Source organism: Rhea americana, unplaced genomic scaffold, assembly GCF_003343005.1.
Source record: "Rhea americana isolate MKP2758 unplaced genomic scaffold, rheAme1 scaffold_57, whole genome shotgun sequence".
Taxonomy (NCBI): domain Eukaryota; kingdom Metazoa; phylum Chordata; class Aves; order Rheiformes; family Rheidae; genus Rhea; species Rhea americana.
In genome coordinates, this window is record NW_028186723.1 from 3,098,360 (window position 1) to 3,123,030 (window position 24,671).

Below are 24,671 nucleotides of genomic sequence, written 5' to 3' on the forward strand. Positions count from 1 at the left end.
TATCTTTATTATCCAGCTTATAATAAGAATCTGGGAAGTTTAAAGAGACACTTGACATGAGCTTCTTGTCTCAAGTGTTCAGGCCTTTAAAAAAAGATGTACAAATATTGAACCAGCTGGAGTTAGTAAATAAGGTTATTATTCGGTAGTACAAACATCTTAATGGTTATTTAGCAGTAGAGTCACTGAGCTTTTGAAAAAGTAGACAATAATAATTTATTTTATAATGGGCATTTTTTTAAATTTTGTAGGAAACAAAAGAAATCAAAAGTACCCTTTTAAGCATGCTATAATACTGGTTTACCGGGAAGCATAATGTCTAATTATAAAATTCTTTAGATAGAGCAGATGAAAGTCTTACATCATTAAGATGACAGCAAAAAAAAAAAAAAAAAAAAAAAAAAGCACTATCCAGTGACTAAAAAAATATCATTTATATTTTGGAACAAACACAGTAAGATTTTCTTTATTATCTCTACTAAATATTCCAAGAGGAGCTGACACAACTTTGGCAATGCAGTCCAATGAGATCATTTTCCTCTGGGTATATGGGTGCATTAATGTGCATCATTGCATGAAGAATATTTTCAAATGATATTAAAGAAAAAGATTGTATATTGCCATTTTCTAATAAACGGGTCAATGAAATAACATTAACTGAACATGAATAAAAAAACCTTCAAAGCCTACTTTCCTGTACACCTATGCAGCTTCAGGGCTTAATCATGAAGGGCAGAATGTGATTTGAGTTACAGTCTCCACTCACTTGCTGATCTCAGGAAGATAGGGTTGCACCAGGTCCAAATCTGGTACAATATACATCCACTAGGGCCCAGTTAAAACTGGACTAGTGTCTCTACCAGTTAGTGAGGTAGACACTCATGTAACAAACATGGTTAGGGCAGAATACCTGCCTTTTTACGTCTCAGTTAGGACAGTTACTGTATTTAGTTGACCTACTTGTAGAATCACAGTATGGTCCCTCAAACTTATGGTTGCACTGATGGATTTTTTTTGAGGAATAGTAGATGTGTTTGTGTGCGGTCAAATGCAGAATAATTGCAGAAATACAGCAAAATTATTGTTAAAAATACTTTTATTTTTCTCTTTGCCCAGTATAATTTACAGATAGAAATTGTACTACAATCTGAACATTTAATTTTCTTTCTCTCAAAATATTTACAGCATAATTTTCTGTACTAGTAAGAAACTTCCATGGGCAGTATCTGTAGAAGTGAATGCAAAGCACAATGTCGTTGTGATCTATCAACACTTTATACTCATTTTGCTACTATTTTGTACAATTAATAGGTAAAGATAATATTAAATAACCTTCTGAAACCCAAGTATTTTCCTTGTTTGTACCTTTCTATTACCTTCTATTATATAAAGATGTAAAATCTGAAGGTGAAAAAGAAGTTAGTAGAGAACTGGATGGTGTATATGAGCAATACAGGACCTTGAAGGAAAGCAATAATTCATGTGTGGCTTTACAGGAAGATTCAGGCATGTTGCTTGGGAGCAACAATTATATACATCCATAAACATACGTGCTTGCATAAAACTGCTTCTAAATATGCCCTAATGTGCCCTCCTCACTGAATGAGAAATATATTGCCAAAATTTGTGAGCAACCCAAACCATAACCCCCTGAAGCCTGTACATAGTGCTACAGTTTTCATATGCACTGCATACATGCATTGATATTTATAACAGGAAATGGAATAAAAACAGTTCATTTAGTGCAGGCAATGTTCATGGAAGTTTGGCACTTATGGGTGACAGGTGAAATGTAGTTGTGGTGCTTGGAAGAGGACAACAGGAAGCTATTATATGAGTCCTATCTAATAATCTAACAAATATCATTCAACTTTAAGAAGAAAAAAGTCAATGTTAAATAGTAGTCTTAAATCGTAAGTTTTATATTATTTTTCCTGATGGTTAAGCTGTTGTCAGTTCTTAGTACATAGTGATTCCAAAGATATTAGTACTTAATTTATTAAAGTATAATACGAAGAGTTTTTTAAAACCTTTAACAGTAAGGTTTGGCTGGCAATTATACAGTGGGCATGGACAGACTTGAAAATAAGTACTGCACAAGTAGATTCGTTCATTCTGTTAATAATAGATTAAGCTCTTCTGCCTTTTGTCATTATAATGAAACAGAAGTCGATCTTCACTTCATTGCACTACGTGTAGGAGGTTTCACTTGTATTTAGTTTGTTTATGTAGGTGCTTGTTTGTGCTTATCACCATAATGTCTGATTACTTTCTGGCAGTGAGTGGAACATCATTTGTTACTAATGTCTGTCACATTTCTTCTCTCATCCTATCTTCAGGAAGAAGAATGTGTGATGTTATGCTTTGTTTTATTTGGTGTGTATGTTTTGGTGTGCATTTATGTGAGAGAAAGTGAAGTTAGAGAAACCCATTTAGGATTCTGGGCAAATGGTGAGGAAGTTTGGGATAATCTGCAGACCAAGTAAGATTTCATTTCACATTACTGAGCTAATTCTGAGGAAGCCATGTCTCCTGCTTGGAATTGTTTTTCCTCCAGAAAGTTCCATGGTGCAGGATGAGCAAAACTCTGAATACTTGATTTGATATCAAACCTTCAGGCAGTGTTCTAGGTATGCTGGTTGGCCACTGAGTATCTTGAGGATAAGGATCTGAAACTTTGAACTTGATATATTCTTTAGAAAGCCAGCATAAAAAGCAAAGGTTAGGTCTGACATTTTTTCAGCAATCTCTGCAGTAGCCTTTGCTACTGAGGTATATACTCTGTTGCTGTATGTCAGATGGTGTTTCCAAAGTGCTAAGTATATCATAGCGCTGTAGTTTCTCTGAGAAGTGAAAATAGTGCAAGTAACTCGTTATGTACCAGAATGTGGAGCAATAACCTTGTTCAGGTTTAACTCCAACCAACCTTTCTTCATCAGTACATATTTCGCTTATATTTGTATCTTATTACTAGCTCTATCTTGAGACGAGAGGTGAGATAATTAAGTACTGAGTACTTTAGAATGAGTGAGCCCAAATACCTTTCTCCCAAGCACATTAGAATGCTAAGTTATACAAATAAAAGCCTACGTTAAAAGGACGCTCTTCATTGCTTTGGCAGCAGAGGCTGTCTTGTACTCTGATAGAGTCCTTTGACAGTAATATTCTTCTGATATGTTTTAATCTTATCATTTTGCATTTGTTTTCATATAACTAGCATCTTTTTTTTTTCCTTTTTCAGCTTTTCCAGCAGAAAAGTCATAGAGCAATGACTCTGTCATTAACTATTTTAGCTTGTAATTGAGAACAATGTAATGCGGGTCCTAATTCTTTAAATATATTCACATGTTCAACTGTCTTTCCTTAAGTAGTTCATTGACTTCATTGCAGCTACTTACTTAAGCATGTTCATAAAATTTGGTAGGATCAATTTTATAGTCAGTTACGCTATTCTAGAATTTGCGAACAAAACCATATGTGTAATAATTTTAGGTCCACCTTGGGACCAAACTCCAAGTAATCCATGTAAAGTAGCTGTGGAAAATCGGAAGCAATTCTATTTGAAAGTGAATCCTGTGGTTTAAGTATTTGCATACAACCCTGTAGTGATAGCTTATGGAATCCATAAATTAGGAAAAAATCACTAATTAAGACTTACTAATGCAGACCAGTGATCTACTTTTACAGATATTTTAATCAATGTTGAATGTAATCATGAATGTGCTGCATAGCAGCATTAATACCCTTTTTCTCAGTTAGAAGTTTCCATGAGGAAGTGTATAATTAATTGTGAGGTAAATGTGAGTGAATCTTTTAAAATTTATATTCAGAAATTCACTGTCATGAATTCATAAAGCAATCGTAAGTAATTTGGAATCAAGGTGACAGAGGGAATAATACTCAACTGTCTTGTCTATTAAAATTGACAATAATTAGCCATCTTTCAAGAAAAATATGAACTTTCCTATATGCAGTGTGTTATATTTCATACAGTCTTACACTCTTTTCTAAGTTTAGGATATAATACTAAAATGATGCTTGTAAAGTTTGATCAAGGCAAAGGAAACTCTTGAAAACTGATGGCTTTAATGAGCAGTCAGAGTTAGTATTCCCTTTGATAAGGACTAGAAGAATACTGATGGAACCTGAAGAAAGCGTGTACATCCTTCTTGTTGTGCTGTCTACTCTACTGTTAATAATAGAATGGCAATTCAGCTCACCTCTGGTAATTTCTGCAATGGCTCAGTAACAGTACTGATTTTACCTTTCAAAGAAGCTGCAAATAAAACAATTGCACTCAAATATCTAAAAACTGCTTGCTGCTTATTAGCATGCCTATGACATGCTGAACTTAGAAGGAACCTATGCAACTGGAATGAGGCTTCCCACATTGAGCGCAGACCCAATCTTTCCCTTTCAGGACTACAGCTGCTGAGGTCCAGTAGCAAATAGCTGACTAATACCATGAAGTATTTTGTCCCATCTGTGAAACCAGTGAGGAGGCTGAGTAGCCGGTAAATACAATTGATTCTGTTTGCTTGCCATTAATAAGAGTGAGTGGAAAAGCTTGTATGACTAACACCAGTGAGGAAGAGGATAGAATCAGTGAAAGCTATAAGTCAAATCATTGCATTAGCAGTAATAAGTAGCAACTATTGCAAAGTAGCAAAAGTGAGGAAAATAAATTTACCTTTTTGTAGAGCACTCCTGTGTGATCATAAAATGCGCATAAGGCAGGTGCATCAGAAGCATGCTACATTTTAGAGGGGGAGGTGTTCTGGTGGTAAGAAAGCTATGGAATAACTATCATTACAGTGCTGGGAAGATGCACACAAGTTGGGTGTCCTGTGCATTCAGTCTACTGCTGTAAAGGGCCATAAACCCAGAAGAATGGACATAAAGTAATCGTGCTGCTTGGTGCAGGAGCAGAGCATTATCTTTGATGTCAGTAAGATGCATGATACAGGCTTATTCATTGAAAAGATGTAGTACTACCTTGCTTGAAATCTGTTGATGATAAAAAGTAACTCACAGTACACATCTTCTGGAGACTCAAGCTTAAAAATGGAATGAATATATACCTGGCTATATTCTATAACATCTTACTGCAAATAGGCAAGCCTATGATTTTTAGATGTGGTTCTTTAATGGTTTGTTTGCTAGGAATTTCACTCTTGCACATAATATAGTGAAGGAAGTATCAATATTTTTAGCATCCTGAAATCCCTTAATATGGATTGATGATAAGAATTTGTTACAAATACTGAAGAGAAACAGAATAACATGTTAAATCGATCTTTTTTTAAATTGATGTTTGCAGAAAAATAATCTATGGAGTCTTTTCTAGGATTAGGCACTATTTACCAAAATGAACACATGGAATTTAGTATTTTCTTGATCAATTACCACAATAATGTTTAAACAGATACTGTATTTGAAAAGATGATACATAATTTTTAGCAGTACTTGCAACAAGCCCTTAGGTATTTATACCTGTGACTTCATATTCAGAAGGTAGTGCAAATGCGAATGTTATATAATGCGAGCACCAATCAAAGTTAAAAGGAGTGATGTCAAAGGAATAAAATCTCTTCTTTGTTGTAATGGAGTAAACACTGTCATTATATGAACACTGTACAAAGTGACTTGTTGCTGGGTTTGGACGTTCGAAGATCTAAACTGCTGATATTCTCCTTGATGTTTCTTTCCTTATAACATTATACTGAGTTATTGCTATACTAATATATGGCACAAAATACTTTTAAGATTCTGGTAAGGCTCCAGTTTGTCTTGTTTTTAAGTGTCATAATTAACAAAGTGAGGTTATTCCAATATTATCTAACAGTCGTTGTCATAATCTAAGTGGTATTTGTAGAGTATCGGATTAGGTTCCTGAAGTGTGAATGTCTTTTTGCTGATTTATAGCCTTAGATTATTTAAGCAGTAAATGCAGAACAACCTCCGAAGGAAGGAAATACTCTAGTAATTCAGTATTTCATTAGCCTTGTAGCTATTTGAAACATTCTGTTGGCAAACAATATTTATTTTCATCTCCAGGTATGAAAATGCTTCTTGTCAGTAGGTGTTCACCCTACTTTATAAAGAGGAAAACAGAGGGAAAAAAATGGAAGCAAGCCATTTGGCCAAATGGAAGCCATTTACTTCCTCTCTATCCAGTGTCCTCTCCCTAACTGATAGCATTTATATTGGCCTTTTCTATCTTCAGTCTAGTTATGACTTTCAGCATAACAGAAGCTGTAAAATATAACTCAGTAATTACTACAGCTATTCCTAAAAATGCAAAGCTTAACTAGCACTCGTTCAGAAATATGATCTCAATTTAAAAACACCAAATGAGGTATTAGGAAGGATTTCTCCCAAGGGGTTATGGTATTGTAGTGCTCATTGTAATACTTCATCTTTAAATGCTTGATTCAGAATTGAATCCAGAGTCATGTGTGGAGCATGTGTGGTTGAGGTATTGCGATGCTGCTGTTAGCAGAAAGCAAGCTAACCAACAAGGAATACCGAAAATGGGTGTTATGTCTCCCTCCTCTTGGCACATACCTAAAATCAGGCTGCAGAAAGCTTCCTGAGACAAATCAGGATTCACATCTGAAAGGGTTCTTCTGGAGTTAGGTGCTCATAAAACTGCTTTCAAAAAAAAGAGGTGCTGCTGCCTTTGCCTATTGCCTATTAAAGTAAAGTGCTCTCAAAGTCTTCTACCTTTATTGGTACTTGTTGACTTTGAATAAATAGCCTTTTAAAGTATATTCAGTAGAATAAATTGAGCTCTTCACATTGTAAAGCACGTTTTCCAGACCACAAATTGTTCTGGGCTCTTCTTCGAATGCTGTGCAATCCTCCAACTTTTATCTTCATACTTTAGGCACTAGGACTGAATCCAAAAGATGAGATCCAAAAGTTCTAAACTAGCATAACTCTGATGCTTAACACTTACTAAAGCTCTGGTCAAAAATGCCCATAAGAAGTTTACAATTGCATGTAGAGGCTGCCTTCATCTTTTCGCTCTTCCAGAACACTCAATGTTAATAGCTTTTCTATATAACACAATACTAGAAGCTTGTGTTAGTTCTGTTACAGAGGTCCTTTTCAACAGTACTGCTTCCCAGTTCCTCCTTAAGCATAAACAACCTTCTGTGTCTAGGGAAGGACCTCACATTCAGCTGTATTATAATGTATATATCTTCCTTCAACTGTCTTACTACATAGTGTCCATCAGTGATCGATCAGAAATTGTTATTTGCCAATGTTTTTTATCATCCTCTGAAAGCTTTATTAAAAATGCTTTATTAACAAGTAGATATTAAAGTAACAGATTGTATGGAGTCAAATAGCAGTTGCTGGAAGATGCCAATAGAAATACTGGTTGATGCTTTATTGCAAATACAATTTATTATAAGCTGCTGCATACTATTAATAGGATCAGTCAATCCTTGTGTTGAATTGAAAGTAATATTTACTAATTGTTCTTCAGTTCTGTGGTTATGATATAATCACATATATTTATTTGTTAGGGTTTGGGGTGTGATACTATCTCTGAGAATGCATCTCCTTAACAGTTAAATGTAATAATAATAATAATCATCATCATCATCTTAGCCATGTTTTCTGACAGAAGGAGGCTGTTTAACATTCGTATTTTGGTCTGCTTTTCTTGTTCTGTTGTATACATTCTGGATATTTCTATTTTCTGACTTCAAACTATGAAGTGTGGCTGTGCTTCTTTACAGAGTATTTCTTTCAAACAATTTTTAGCTAAAGTATTAACTGTATTTTACTAAGTTTACTATGAGACATTTGAAGAAGGGAGAAAAAAATGTTTTTTGGTCTGCTACATGATTATTTTGGTCCAAGATGTGTACTTAGTTTTTGAATTTCCTAGCGTGGTCACAATAAATGTATAACCCCCTGACTGAAAATATCTACCCCCCTGCCTGTGCTCCCACTTTTCACCAAGCACTTGCTGACAGTATCGGCAATAGCCATTTGACTCCTGATAATATAGGTAGGTACATGAAGGTTAGTAAACCTTGGTAGTGAAACCAGTTTAAGAAGTTCTCATCTCTGATTGCCTGTTCAATTGTGTCAGTACAACAGTTTGAGTCACTACAGTGAAACAGATCACTGTAACAATCTTGTTCAAAAATAATCTTCCAGGCAAAGAATTATTTCTGTCACTGCTGAAGGCTCTTTGAATGTGGTCTAAAAGTCTCCTATTTGCCAGGGACTTTTGAATGAGAATTTTRGAACTATATTTCAGTTGAAGTTCTGCAGTGCTAAACCACATCTACTCTTATTCCAGATTATTACTCTGGAATAATCTGACTTCTAATCAAATATATGTAACTTGTGCTTTCTCTGTATGCCAATAGCAGTTAAGAATTTTCCAAAACTATCTCTGAAAAACTAAACAACTTTGAAACAACTCAGAAGCTGGGCATCCTAATCTGCTTCTGGAACAAGAAGAGCAAGTGAGTTCCAGAAAATCCAGTTAAATTTTCTCAAGATGGGAAATACTAGTTTTGTAGAAAAAAAAAATCAATTTTATGAGTTTAAATAAAATGTTGTAATATTACTTCGACTTGATGTTAAAATTAAAATATATCTTTGCTTACAAAAAGGTTTTCTGTAAAATCTAATAAATAACCGTGTCATTGCAGTGCTGGTTATACGCTGTTATATTTTTAAGTAGGTTGGTCAATATCTGTGTTCTGCCTGCAGCAGCTTCCCTAAGGAAACGTAGTCTGTTAGCTTTAGGATAGGCTCAGTCAACGGATTCTTTTTTACTAACAGAAATGATCCGTGGGAGCTTCTACAAGGAGAAAAGTCATGAGGCAAAACACAGACAGTCTTTTATGCTAGAAAGCAAGAATCTGACCTATTTTTGAGGTGACATTTCAAAGACTTTGCTGTTGAACTTTCTTCTGTTTTAAATCAATTCATATTATTAAAGCAAAGCTGAAAAGGCCTTTGAAACCTTTTAGTTTATTGCTGCTTGTTTGCAACTATGGTTGATCTTTCTTGAAGTCACAGATTACAGGAGAATATTAATATCATAGTTATTTTGAAATACAAAGAGTGATTTACATGAACTAATGAACATGCTGCATGCTATTGTGAGTTAGTTCCAGTGACTCAGTGAAACTTCTTGTGGTGGTAACCTTATGCTCACTGGTATTTGATAGATTTGAACCCAAGTCAGTGGACTGTGTCAGGTACCTATTGTGAGCATGCTGTAACATGATCTTTTAAATAATGAGTAAGATTTAGGTCGCTCCACGCTCGCTCAGAATCTATTTGTGCCTAATTATAACAAGTGTTTCAACACCTCTGCAAACTAAAGGAAAGGGCTAACAGTTTATCAGTTTTCAGAAACTGGAATCTTGGAGTAACGTATCATAATTGTAGATGTAGATTGATATGCTTTATGGATGTATAACTGTAAGCAGATTAATAAGATATTAAATAACTATATAATCTTTGTTTACTGCTGTAATGTAACTGCATATTTATACTTGGGTATAGTGCTAATGGAAGTCTAGTGAATTTTTGAACTCTGTGGAAGAGAGAGGCAGTTAGTTCATGGACCAGTGAACACTAGCAATATTATTGAAGATTGGCCCAGAGGTAGAAGTTTAACAATCTCTTCATAGGAGTTAAACTGTTTCTGGTTGACCCTTTCCTAGGAACCAGTAAGAAACTGATTTGGATTGCTTTTCAAAGGCTTCAAGGCAACAAGTTTTCCTAAAACTTCCAGCTCTCTACTTGGTACATGGTTTCCTAGGAGAACTGGATTATTTAGTTACAGACGTTTTGTTCCAGGATGAAAGTAGGCAGAATATGTGTATGTATTTTATTCTTTCATTCCCAATTTGTTCTGCTGATTTGCTGAACAGTGACTGCTATTTTGTGTGCTGATCTGCTCRATGATGATTACTATATGAAGGCTGGAAGAAATGTGAGTTGTCTGAAGAGTCAAGTGAATGGTCTCATTGCCACTGCACACCTGAATTGGCAAGCAAGTTTGACAAGCTCTCATGGCATTAAATAAATATCTGATCCACTGATATTTATCGTTCACAAAGTTACACTTCTAAATCTAGGTGTATACTACAAATACTGAGAAAGAAATGGCTAATGCGACCCACAAGTCTCTTTAATTCAAAGTTAATTGAAATGGATTAATCTTTTGCAGAGAGTGCAGACTTCTTGATCATTTTCTTTAAGAATGGATCTGTCTGTTATATTGTATACCAATAAATAATGCTTTTTTAAAAGTAAAAGCTGAGAACCTGAAATCTGCTAAAACAGTCTATGGGGTTTATTAGGCATACTGCAGTATATTCCTTTTCCAGTTTTGAAATAGAATTATTGAACAGCACTGGATACTTAATACTGCTTGAATGCTATTGAAACAAGTACATAACACTTACTTTGAAAAGTTGCATCCAAACTAATGATTGGATATAGAATAACGTTATATTAGCCAATGTTAGCTTATCTGAAGTCTGGATTACAAAGAGGAATACTGCAGTAAAATCCTATAGCTGACTATGCCTTGTATTCTTGCCAGATAAGAACTTTTTTTTTTAACTTTTAACTTCTATACATGGTGACTGTAATTCCTGTAATAGTGTAATCTAACAGATTTCAGAAGTAGGAAGGATAAAGTGAAGAATGAACTGAACACCCCCAAAACACAATTATCCTTCCACTCTGCTTATGTACTAGAGAGCAGAATTCTATTCTGTGCGATTTCTTATTTGTTATCTGAACACCAGAACTGGCCAGATGTGCAGAAAGAAAATGCACTAAATGCCTCCAGGTGGGGTGTAACAGCTAGCAGGCATGACCTACGAGACCTCACAAAGAAATCTGGCTGAGTCAGCCAGCCACAACATTCTGCATCTTGCTCAATATACTTGAAAGTTTACAGAGTCAAGTCTACTAATACAACAGTAGGGAGTATCTGTAACAAAACACGCTGCCAGGGTGAGGAAGGAGGTTGTCTGGATGTTGAATACGGTTGCTAAATATTCTCCAGGTAATTGATGGCAAAATTGAATTATAGGCTGCTTTAAATTATTTACTGAAGAACTTAAATTTGCAAATTTATTTTAAAAAGCTGCTTCTTTTAACAACACTCAAGTTCCTGAAAATTCAATGCTGAAGTGAGTTATTACAAGTAAGTTAACTGTCTGAAATTAAATTAGATGATATACGATCCATTTTTCTCCTCTAAATTGGCATTCGTAACTGGTTTTAATAGGCACCTGAACCCATTATTCTTGGCACTTTGTAAAGTGGCAATTGATAGCAATTTGTATTGACAGACCCTTATTGAATGTAATTTCTCAACAGGAACCAGCCAATCAATTAATTAATCATAGTGTAACTCAAGTTTGTTTTTATGTTGCTCCTGCATTCAGAAAATTAATCATTAACATTGTTTTCACCTAATACATTTTGACCATTTTAGTTTTTGTTGGCTGAATTACCAAGCTTAGACTAATTAAATAAGTGTTAAAGCTTTCTGAATTAATAGCAAAAGTGAAAATTAAATATGCTAAATTGCAAAACACAACAAATCGAATTCTAGTACACTTGTCACTGTGCAACATTGTTTCAACAAAGAATGATAAGTCTTACATTCCCTCTTCAGAATTGCACAGATGGACATGGAAAGATCTAGCCACTTCTAAAAGTAGTTGAGGTAGTAGAGTCATGGAAGTCTTATGAAGAAAAGCACCATCAAATCATCTACTTCTGAGGCTATCTAATAAATATTTACATCTTCCTTTACATTTMAGCAAGTCTTTCTTAAAAGCTCAAATTGTAAATGGTATCTCAGTCCTATAGGCAGATCTTTATGACAGGTGCTGTAAGTATGTGGACTCCACACACTGCAGTCAATTTGTGGAGAATGCTAAGATTGATCAGTCTGGAGTTTCTTTTAAGTCAAAGGGCTTCACTGGAGTGCAAGGGTCTGCTAGTCTGTCTCTGCAGTAATGGAACTTACAGTGTGTATTTTGAGTTGTGTTGACATAAATTTAATTATATAACATTAAAACCCTAAATTCCATTAAATGAACACTTGCCTCAATAAATATCTATACGATTCCTGGCATAGAGCCATGCTTTGAAAATATATACCCAGCATTCTTTTACAAATTARGAGATTTGCCCTGATCACCGCTATATGAATCAATAATGGTAACACTGAAACTCTAAGAAATAGAGTGAACAAAAAATGTAAAGTAATCTGATAATATTGAAAAACATTCACCAACTCATGTGCTCAGACAAATGTTTTGAAATGTAAATTGTGTTGTATTTTGTTTGTCCTTTGATATACTTGTTTGTCTTTGTTTTTCTGACATAATGTGGTAGAATAAAAGTTGCCAGTCATTCTATAGTCTTAGATCATGTTTGCCAAGTGACAGTTTTAATAAAATAAGGATACATTAGAATTCCATTAATCCAACTGTTTAGATTATCAAAAAGCTTAATTACGCCTTTTGGGAAATCTAGGCTCTATGCTTGACCAATGCTCTTCAAACCCCCCTGCTATGTCTATGTGTACAGGGTATGCTTAAGAGTTTTATTTTCACCTCTTGCTAACCTGGACTGAAAGTAACAATTTACCATGGCTAGAAAATTACTTAATTAAGTAACAGATGGTAATTACATCAACTCTGTGGTAAACAGACCAAAGAAAGTAAAGTTTAAAATAATGGAACCTTGAGATACAATAGTGTCACTTAAAAAAAGAAAGAAAGAAAGAAAGAAAGAAAAAGAAAAGTAATTACTTCTGTAATAAACAATTCACTCTTCTAGGTAGGAAACCCAAGCAGAAATTAGAAGAGGAGGAAGAGACAGGATTAACAATGTTAATATTATTCACAGTCTCCTCTTATGACCCCAGGTTCCAATGAAAAGTTGAGTAGAGCATATAGTCACCTAGAGATAGGTGATGCACTGCCACACTTTGTAGCTGCTAGTATCTGGAGAGGAATTGGTGGACCTGTGGCTTGCATGGATGAATCTGGGTGTCCTACAAGTTACTCTAGGCACTTTGTTACAGTAAGCAACAATTTGACTAATATCAGCCATTCAATTTAAATTCTCTTCCTTGAAGTGGCAGAGATTTGAACATGAGAACTGGCAAGTATGTCCACTCAGAAGTCCTTAGGCTATTTGGTTTTGGAAACTGTTGGAGAGGTAAAGGATAAGGATTTGAACTCTCTATGGCAGAAGAGGGAATTGAAACTACACCCTCTATTTCTTGTGTGAATACTGTGGCAATTTTGCTGTTTAATATAAAAGAGCTCTGATCCCTTGTCCTCCAATTCTTATATTGTCAATGGAAGTGGCTGGCATATGTCTGTTTTATAAAGAACCTAATCCTGCAAATGTTGTGGATTGACACTTGAAGTATCTCCTCAAATGAGTTCATTGGAGGGGCCTTGGAGGCTGTGGAACATTAATTTTGCTCTTTAACTAATTTTAGCTTGGAGAAAAACAGAGCTATGCCTTGTCAAAACAGGTACATTGGTCTTGACTACATGGCAGTTGAGCAAGGATTTTTTTTTTTTTTTTAATTTAGGTGCTTAAATAATATTTTGCCTCAGCCATTAGTCCAAGTGAATATTTTAAGATACCTGATGATAATTACAGAGATGGGTGGAAAAAAAGCCCTTCTTTATTTACTTACTAAATAACTGAATACAGTGCAAGTTATTTTACTAGAGAACATAAGGTAGTTTTCATTTTATATGTGTCATTGTTTCAATATGTCAGGTACAATGAAGTTGTCCAAATATCTTTGTTTTCTTTTTGTAAAATTGGCAGGAGTAGAAGCTGGAGGGAAGATTGTGCCTCTAGTTATATGCCTGAACAATAATTGGTATGGTAGTTTTGTAGTGTTAGAAGGAATCCCCCAAATGGTTTATTTTTCTTTGTAATAATAATGTTGCTGTCCTACCTCAAATAATTACAGACTTTCCCAAAATAACCTGCGCTGCTAATTGCTGTCTGCCAGATTCAGAGTGAGAGATAGTGGACACACATCACCGATATATTTCTCTAATACTGAGTTACAGAGTTTTTTATTTTCCTGATAAGTTGTCTAATCTAAATTGCAACCTGACCTGCAAGGATGGGGGAGGCTTAACATAAAATCCTGCTACAGAACTTCTGATGTGTACTTCCTGGACTTTTTTGATGCAGAAGAGCTTGGATGCAATAAATTGGTTTAGATGCTGGAGAACTTGATTGGATGATTAATTTTACTATAAGTCTAATGTAAAACAGTCAACCCTTTTCAGCTCTTCTATACTCTTCCACAATTGTTCCTAATAAGAACAATCTGTAAAAATGGGGCATTTCAGACAAGTTAATGATGCTATAGGTGGTCAAGATAACCATTGTCTAAAGTGGCATTTGCTGCCTAAGAAGAAGGCTGGATTAAGTAGTTAGGTGAATAGTATCTAAAGTTGTTCTCTAGTGGCTTGGAAAGATGAAAAGAAAGATGCATTAGCTATTAGAAGAGCTTTGCAGTTAGGCGAGAAATCAAAGCTTTAAAACAACAACAACAAAATCCCTCCTTCATTTGTGAAAAGAAATGCAAACTGAAAAAGAGTTTAACTTAGTTATAAAATTCACTTCTTACATTTTTTGTAGCAATTTAAAATCCAGAAATTGAGTTTCCTTTTCTGAGCTTAATATGAGCTCAGATAACAAGGAGTTGTTATTATTTCTTTTTGATATTTTTTCAATACTTATACTGCTAAGTTTTTTTGAAGACATTTCCACTTCCATCACTCCCCTTCCAAAATTTTCATCAAATAAATGTTTGCCTTTAAATTTCAAACTTTAGTTGTTTAGTTTTTTTGCTGAAATATGTGTGGTGCACAACTCAACTTGCTTTGAATCTTTGACCTGCTCTATCAATAATCCTAGTTTAATAGTGTAGCCATTAGTGATTTCTATGTAATTACATGGAAAGATAAAACAAGATAAAAGGCAGTTTCAGATTTTGAATTTAGTATCCAAGGAGTTTGTGTGTGAAACAGAATCAGAAAATCTGGAAAGAAAAATGGAAATCTGTGGGGTTTTTTTTGGTCCATTTCTGTTCATTTTCACTATTTTAATCACTCTAAATGAACATTTCCCTTCCTTTTGGCATGGAAGGGAAATAATGAGGAGATGAGGGTAAATCCTTATCTATATTGAAAGAGGAAAAGGAGTATGTTTTTTCATATAGAGGTGATATCATATAAGAGATTGTGTATTAGTAATAGGCACTACTGCCTTTAATTTACCAGCATATTTGAACTACTACAAAGCCACTTAACTCCTTCCCTATTTGTCATTCACAGGCAAAATAGAGCCTATGCAAGTAGAGCAATGTGAGCAATTTGGGGGACAGGGACTAATCTGGTTAAAAGTGGCTTTTCTTAATGAAAAATAATATTCATTACCAAGAAAGCTTAAGTTTGTTCTTTTTATTTTTTAATGATGGGTGAAATAATAACCTACAAATAAACTACAGTTTCATTTGAGTGAGGCATAGCATCWGGAATGACAGTTCTACCATGCAGAAGAGCTGGTGTTGGGAGCAATCAGACTGGCAACTGGGAGAGAGTCACAATTAAAAATAACTCTGAGAACAACAGATAATCTTAAAAGCAAGGGACTTATGCGCTGCTAAGAAAAGCTAGTCTTCTACTGTGAATGCTGCTGTTGCTGGCCAGCTGTAACTCACCCACTAATCAGCAAAAGTGTTCCTATCTCTCTTTATATGTCCATTTATGAGTACACCTCTCTGGTTAGGTTGAAAATTTAGGCAGTTACCTTAGTGTGTAACACCTCCTTGATTCCCATCTCTTTGTTTCAATTCATGTTCTTTCTGGTTTTATGTCAGGAGTCAGAATTTGACATCCAATTTTCACTGACTTGAATGAAGAATGTTGTCCCCCATTTCCCTTCCCACCTCCTACCTTCAGTAGTACTATATAAGTATTAACTTTTTTTTTTTTTTTTTAACTTGTAACACTGTCAGGTTATAGGACCTCTTTCTTCCTCTTTTACGTTGAGCTTTCTGACCTTTTATTGACATGCCAGTATAATTAATAATGTATAATTAAATCTTACTGCTGACAAAAAGCTGCAGTGTTATGTTTTCTTGGATTAGTCAGGGCCAATTATCTGTAAATAAAGTCACTGTTCTGAATTTCTCTGCATTTAATCATCATGTATGTAAATAATGCTATTTCATCAAAAAGCTGTTTTCTTTCTCCACTGCTGAAGTGTGCACACATACAGCAGCATCCTTCTTGTCCGTCGTATGTTTTCTTTTTCAAACAGACATTCGTTCATAAATAATCAAAACAGAAGTATATCAAGTTGTCTTAACTTTCCTCTGTAAACTAAGAATTCAAGCTTTACTGCTAGATGAGTTCCTTGTGGTTAAGATTAAGATACTTCTCAATGAGGAGAAAAGCATGTAAGTAGCACTACACTGCTGGAGCTGCAAGTGCTACAACGTAGTTAGGACCTGAAGGTTGGAAGTGACCCAGAAAAGTTAGGAGCACAGGGGCAGCAGGGCAGGCACTGGAGGCTGTCTGGATGAGAGGCCTTCAGTGCCTACGTACCTGTCCCTGTGTGCAAGTAAGGTGATTCTCATTTTTGATAAAAACTTAAATCTCTTCTGGATGTCAGCACTTGACTTTTGGTATCTTTACATTATCTAAAAGACACTTTAAACCTTTCCAATCGACAGTCATTTAGTGGAAAGAGAATGTATTTTTTTTTCCCCCTTTCCTTAGAAGAAAACTTATCTCAAGGGAACTTTGATGGAAGATGAGGAAAATGTGTGGTTTATTTGTAAATTACCTTATTCTTAAAAGAACATCTTCACTTTCTGAATTGGCTTCACTTTCATTCATACATGCTGTGCTGTAAGAAGTCTTTTAAAATAAAGGAGTGTTATCCTGTATCCTGTACTTTGTGCAGAGCAAAATATTGAACCTGTAAAAAATGGAGAAGTAAATACAGCTGCAGAAATGTTAGATCTTAATGGAAGCACTGAAAAGCTCTATAACTGATGCTTGTAGGATTATTGCAGATATGCTAGACTCTGGTAGTCACTGCCAGTCTGTTTGTCGCCTGCTCAGATGCTAAGCAGAGTAATAAATACAGTGTAACATCTCTCCTTGAGATGAAGACTGTAAATTCAGGAGTGGGACGTAATCTAGTGAGTGAATGCAGTATTTTTGTACTTCTCAAATAAAACCAAGTGCTACTAGTAAGATCTATGTGCCTATTTCTACAATAGTACATGAAAGCATAAAAGCTTTTTATGACTAGTATATTTAATTGGACTATTATCAAATCTTTATATCAATCAACAGACAATTTGTCCTTTAACTACATAAGTGGTGAAAAGCCTAAGTCAGAGTTCCAGATCCACTATAAAATATTTGTAGGCTCCTTAACTATTGCAACAAGGCTCCATTTGACCAACAGAGTACTGAAGTGTTTAAATTACTTAGTGCTCATCACATGGGAGCAGCAATGCTCCTGCTCTTTCCATTAATAGTTTTGCAACTAGGTTGATAACGGCAATTATATTTCTCTTGCATTCTTTCCATCACTTCCCTTCTGTATCTTTTTTTTATCTTTGAGATAGCATTTTGCATGCACTTGTGAATTGTGGTGTGCATATGGAGAGCAGATCTAGTGCCTGAAATTTCAATAATATGAACTATGCAAATAGTGTCACTTTTTTGTGTGTTCTTATGACACCTTGTGAAAAAAGTAATTGAACCTATTCCCACTGCAGCTCTTAAATAAATATGACAATAGACAAATGTCCCATCCCAGGGAATACTAGAGCGAAAGCAGGGCCCTAGAGCAGGTCAATTACTTCAATTATCTGAAATTTATGATGAAAAACAGCAGCAGCTTTCAGGAAATAAACATGAGTCTGGCAACTGCTTGATCAGTTATGACAGGCACTGCCAAATATCATGTCCCATCAGGTTTTGTTGTTAGAGAAAAGCTTGTAACAGGTGGATTGTTTTAGTTACCTGTGCTCACTCACAGGAGTACGGTGCAGTTCTCGGGAGATCTAACAGGCCGGCAACTGCTTGATTAAATATGACATCACTGGCAAATATCACAAGGCAGCAAGTAATCACAGTGGAGCCAGAAAGAGAGTACACAGAGCAGATGGATTGTTTCAATTATTTGGGCCCCTTGATGAATAAGAACTTCAACTGCCATCAGCAGATCCTGTGGCAGGCTAATAATAACTACTTTGCTATGACATCACTTTAAAATCTGATATGGCTTAAGTATTTCAACAGCTGTAAAGCTTAGATTTTTCATGGCATTGATTTGACCCACAGCTAGCTTTAATGCTGAGAACTGGACACAGAGAAAATAGTTTCTGAATGCTTCCAAGTGCTTCACGGTATTTCACAGTTTGTTTTTACCACTGCAGAGAAAGCACTGAACCAGCACCAAGCTGGTTGATGATGGTTACCATCAGTATAAATTTTCTGTACAACTGCATTTTTCAGAAGGAATCATCAGGGAAAAGCTGAGGTCTACCTATGACCAAGTGCCAAGACAGAAAGAAATAGATTTGTTTAAGTGATTCGAGAATGTGCGCACATCCAGAAAATCATCCTTAATTGCATAATATACTAGGTCTAAGATGTGATAGGCCTGAAACTTGTCAGAAAAAATGACCAAAGAGAATGTTTTCTTATTCTGCCTTCAGTATTCCTCAAGGCTGCAGTTGAAACTAATAATCCACCTTAATTTTTCTTTTTACTTTTATTTTGCTGTTAAAACAAGTTTATAATGTTTGTTTTTACAAGAAGATACACAGTACGTTAAATCATTATTCCCTTTCAGCTGAAAGTTTTTTTATTGGCTCTGTTGCACAGAAATCTAGTTTACACATAAAAAGCTAAAGAACATAGGACACTACAAGGAATTAATAAACTTTAAAGCCTTGAGTTGTTATTTTACAAACTAAATCCCATCTGAGTTTTATCAGTTTTAAAGTCAGAGATCAGCTTTGGTCAGGCTTTGAAGGCAGGATAGAGAGTCAATGGGAAGCTTCTGTTTGAGCTATATATGTTTGGCTAACATCCCTCAAACACTAATAGTTATAAAAGATAGTTTTGATTTCTGAACCCTGCAGTGTTTTAAATTCACTTAATCACAGAATTCATAGAGAAATATTTCCTATAAGTCGTTAACCCACTTACTTAAACACAGCCTGATCATGGGGAGGGGTATCATCTATGTTGGAAGAGAGGTGCCAAATGCATGTCTTTTAGTCAAAATTTTAATCTTCCTACTGTTAGATTGAAAAATTGGCTAGGACCTTGAAAGAAGAACACAAAAGATGATTTAATTATATTAACTCTAGAAAATATAAAATAACAATTAAAGGCTTGTGGAGGCTACAAGTTGGAGTAGAAAAACTTGTACCTTCCCCATTACAGCAAGATCAATTAAGGAGAGGTATTGATTGCTTTCTGTCTCAGGAAAGAGTAATCCTCATTAGTATCCTTTATCTGACCTGTCCTTTTCCCATTATAGGGAAGCTGCTTCTAATTTGAGATCAAGAAATGACTTTTGATAGAAACAAATYCCTCAGACTGATGAGGGAAAGTTGAGCTTTTCATCCATTTGCTACTAGTTTGAAATCTGCAAAGTACCAAACGCTTAACACTTCTAGTCATTTCAGTCCAAAATCAAAGTTCCCAAGAAAATGCTGTTACCATGTTYTATAACTTGCATGTAATGTATTTTATGACATTCCTATGACTGGTTGAAACTCTTACTTTCCTTTTTATTTATTTTTTCCATTCCTATAAGCTTCTGATCATATAGTCACTACTGATAACTCAGAATATTTCAAAATCAGTCAAGGACTTAAGAAATCTAATATGCCTTCTACCCTTCTATTCAGACCAGGTTTATGTCTGTCTCTGAAAAGCTGTGAGTCAGAATGTTAATAGTTACTCAGCTTAAAAATGATAAGGCTTTAAAATATTAGGGTTGAATTATTATCCTTCTCAACTTTGGTTCAGTAAGTTAAGACAGGATCATGTGTCATGCTTTTCTTGTAACCATCAGAGCTTGAAACTTTCTTTTCAGAGATGAGATTTTTACATACTTCTTTCAGAAGCTGCAGCTTTAATTAAAAAAACTAATTATTTCAAGCATTGTAATAAAATAATGAAAATTGGACAGCATTGCTTGCAGGACTTTTTTTTTTTTTTTTTTTTTTTTTTTTTTTTTTTTTAATAATGCTGAAGATCAATCAGCTCCCCTTCTACTTAGTCATCTTATACTGTGGGAGCAAGGGAGGATTGTTCCCATATTCTAGAAATAGTTTATCTGATCAGTCTTGAGAAACAGTTGTTTGACGGGTAGGAGAAATGTTAGCAGTCACACAGCATGCAAAAAGTTATTGAGAAGATGGGAAATTATTTATGATTTYTTAGGGGGAAGAGGGATCTGAAGAGAAGTGAAGAGTGCAAAACAGTAAAGGCAAAGAAGAACTGGAGGCAGCTGTGGGGCAATGCATTGAAAAGGGATAGAAGACCTGGGATTGGAGAGATTGTGGGGTTGAGAATGATGCAAAAAGAGAGCAGAAAGACTAAGTTCATGAAGGGGCTTGTGGAACATGGAAAGAAAGGTATATGGTTCTGGCAGAGGGTACCAAAAGAGAAAAGGAAAAGAAAGTACTTGGTCAGATGAGAGAAAGGAGTAAATGAATGGGTAGCCCAGGGGAAATAGAAAAATGGAATAGAGAAAAGAAAGGAATGCAAGATTTAAAAAAGGACACGAGACAAAAGAAAGTTAAGCAAGCTAGGTGAAGTAGAATAGTGTTGGATAGGTTGGAGTGTGAGATTACTTTGGAAACCAAAATTAGCTGACGTTTTTTAGATAATTACAAATTGCAGTTTTTTACTTCCCATTATAAACTTCTTTTATAGCATTCTCATACACCATTAAATAACTGTCTTATTTCCTCACAGAGATAACTCTGCTTGTCCCTTGTCAATAAAGCAATTTAAGGAGATACACTAACACCACCACATTCTAGAGAGCTTTTTATTCGAAGTATTCTGTAGTACTGCAAYGTACCTGTAGTGTCTTATGCCACAATTTTTATCACTTTAGAAATAATAGTCCAGGGAAGAAGTAGTAGTAATGTAGTGCTTTTTAACTGCTGTCAGTGCAAGATAAAAATATTCTGTGTTCATATATGTGGATTTCCAGAAAGTCTAGTTCATCTCAGAAGCCTTTATCTAAAGAACTGAGAAAAAATACTGTGGATAGAGAAGTGATTCAGTGTTTTTAATTGAAATATCTCTGAGCCATTTACCATTTTGCACTTTTGACACAATATTCTTATACAGTGGTCCTAACGATGAAATCATTGAGGACTGTATTTGAAGGAATGAAGACAGTCTTTATCGGTGTTCTTTTAGGATCCACCACAAGGACCGAATAGTGCTCCCAAAGAAATACATTTGGATGAAGATGATTGAACATGCAGATCCAAAGCCCCTTTAGGATATGGTGAACCTTTGGCCTTGGTTGAAGAACATTCTTGGATGAAAGAACTCCAGCTGAAAGACTTTGTCTTTGTGTTTTGGCTTGTGAATTGCAAATATATGAATGACATAAAGGAAACAGATTTGCAGCTGAATTCTTACAGGGTACAGTTATATGGCTGACACTGGAACACAGCCAGCCTGTCTTATTACTGTGGAATATCATGTGCTTATACCTCTTACCATTCCTCTCCAACTGAAAAGCCTTGCATATTTTTTTTATTCTAATTTTGCCTCTGCTTTCTACTTGAAAACTATATTAAAAAATTGGATAATTTCTGTACTAACATTGGCACCTCTGGGATTTATGTATATCATATGTAGATAAAAAGGTAAATATATAAAATACATACTATGCTTGGTTCATCAGCTTATAATACTGTGCTTGTGCCTGCAGCTGAATGAGTACTTAAGTAATAATCTTTGGTTTTGTTTATAGTAAGTGACTTGCCTAAGTTTAAAATGTCAAGAGTTCATTAACTAATTCAGTGAACTGACATTCACGATATGGTCAGCCATGGCTACCCAGGCATTCAAATGGATTTGTTACTCTAACACATTGAACTGTGTTAAGTCAATATGAAGACATCTAGTGACTTTGTAAGTTCCCTTACTAAATATTCAATATAATTGAAACTTGATTATATATCTAACCATTTTACTTTTAGAAATGTCTTTATTTTCACTTTTCATTATAAAATGCAGCTCTGCTAGACCATTTCTATTTGGAATCTTAGAATATGATTTGAGCCATAGATTTCAAGTAACAACTTGTGCTAAGGTTGATCTTCAAAGCAGGTCTATATTTTTGAGTTACCTAAGTTATTTATGATGCTTACCAAAGTTAAAGGGCTAACTTTACCTCTGTCTCTCCCTGAATCAATCCCYGTAGAGAGATGATTTTCGTCTTCACCTTCATGATTTTCATGGTCCTAGGTAGAGTCCTGCAATTCTTCTGTCTTCATATCAGCTTCTGCRCTGTACTAACCTTTTGTGTCAACTGTGCTTGCTTAGTAAGTCTGCCAGAATTCAGACTTTTACAATTTCTCTGATCTACAATGTGACCAGCAGTGTACATAGTAACCAGAAAGACTTCTCAAAGGACTGACCTAGATATCAACCATCGTAACTATACAGGCAGCATTCACCAGGATAGCCTAGGTCAACATATCCCTATCAGATCAGGACATATTAAGCCACTTTTCCCTCAGTCCCTTCACAACTTCTTGAGAAAGTTTTTCTTCAACACCTTTGTCCTCTTGCTCTCCTGCCTCTGCCCTAGCCCCGTCTTGTTTTACAAACATAGTTCTGGAACTATTTTCMGCCAAGAATTAGACTTTTCTAAATTTTAGCACTGTCTCTTAACAACCCTTAGCTTTTGACCTAAGAAGAGCTGGGAGACAATAACCTGTCTTGAATCAGTGGATTTGCTTGCTTGTCCTTTCTTCTCATCTTTCTTTTCCTCTAGCCTTAACTGATCATAAAAATTTTGCATGACTATTGGAAGAATGTCAGTTAGCGTTGTGGCTCTGTGTTAGGCTGATTAATATTAAAGAAGTCATATTGAGAAAAAATGTGTGTATGTGTGTGTGTGCATGTGTGTCTGTGTGTAAGACATTAATATAACTTGCTAGCAATTAGTAAATAGGTATTGAGCCTACTAGAATGTGTGTGTATATGTAAAGGAAGCTCTAGGTAATGAACTTCAGACTCCTAGGTGGTAGATAATTAAACTCTGCTATTTACTGTTGATCATCAATGTACTGATGCTGGTTTATTATTGCCCAAATAAAGAAAATCTTTACCAATGTTTTGGTATTGAGTAGTGTTTATGGCACGAGAGGCCCAGAGTATTTGACTGATAGGAGAGGAAAAGACAAAATAACTTGCTGGCTTAGCCAAAACAACTTATTTCTATATTGATCCTGTCCTAAAACAGGCCAAGCCATTCATGGGTTGTTAACTTAGAACAGCTATGTGCCTTAAAATTTTGCCCTCTCTCCCTCGGCCACCATTAAAATTGACCACAATGGTCTATTTTATATGATGCTTCCATGTTGCACATGTCTTCTGTGGTGGTGCAGCCTTCATTGAGATTGGGTTGAGTCTACTTCTGGGGCAGTGTAGAGTATTTGTTGCTACTGCAATTTTGCTTTTTACCTGTATGTTCTAGGCATTTTACTGAAAGTACCAGACAACATACTTGACTGGTCTGGATGGCTCTGTTGTTTCAGTCAAGCTTAGTGCTTTGCTGTTCTGGTGATAGAGCTACCATGCTGTCATTCTTAAAGAGCTGTTGCTGTTCCCAAAAGGTGAATAACAGAAAAAGAGTCAAGATTAGAAAACAGAATGTTTATTTTTCTTGTGTTTTCTAGGAAATCCTCTTCTTTTACCCAATTTTTCAACCTGACGTTAAGCAGAGGTGGCTATCGTATCAGTAGTACTGCCATGCTAGCGAATGCTCATTGTCCCTCGACTGGGAAGATGCTGTGGCATACTGGCCTCCTTGGTTAATACCATGGCATTCTCTAATTTGGATAGAAATTCACTATACTTGTTTGCCAATACTGTAATTACTTAATTAAAACCACTACATATCTATGACCTAGAAGAACAAAGCCTGATGGGAAATGATATTTTGTAGTCACTATCGTAACTGATTAAGCAACTGCCAGACTCTTGTATTTCCTGAAAGCTTTGTGGCTTTATTGCTGTGTCTAACTATTAACTTGTATTTCCCCTTTACTTGTACTTCTCCCTGGTATTTTTGCATGTGTTTTAAAGTTCTTTGTTTTGATGATCTCTGATTGGTCTATCTTAATGTAGAAAGGGCATGAAATGGAATTTTTGTTAGGTCCTCTTCTTTTTAATGTGTGTGCAGGGTGTGAAGAAGAGAGGGCTCTCCTTCTGTTTTTCTCTGAATATAAACCTCTTGTGTATATGACTGAAAATTCTACTCTTCTGCTTTGATTTTGGAGGTGAAAGAGTACTATT

General features: G+C 35.3%; 1 protein-coding gene across 7 annotated transcripts in view; it reads left to right on the plus strand.

Annotated features, from left to right (window-relative positions):
- The window catches only part of ATRNL1 (attractin like 1), a 515,292-nt gene that overhangs the window by 391,860 nt on the left and 98,761 nt on the right, over positions 1–24,671 (plus strand). The window contains exon 29 of one of the 7 annotated variants that reach the window (XM_085319060.1): positions 21,552–21,912. The exons of 5 other annotated variants lie outside the window; for them this stretch is intronic. In XM_085319060.1, the coding sequence (XP_085175186.1) occupies positions 21,552–21,611 (60 nt within the window). In that variant the 3' untranslated portion in view covers positions 21,612–21,912. Of the gene's footprint in view, positions 1–21,551; positions 21,913–24,671 lie in introns of those variants that run through there. One more of the 7 variants, XM_085319063.1, reaches the window with a different exon arrangement.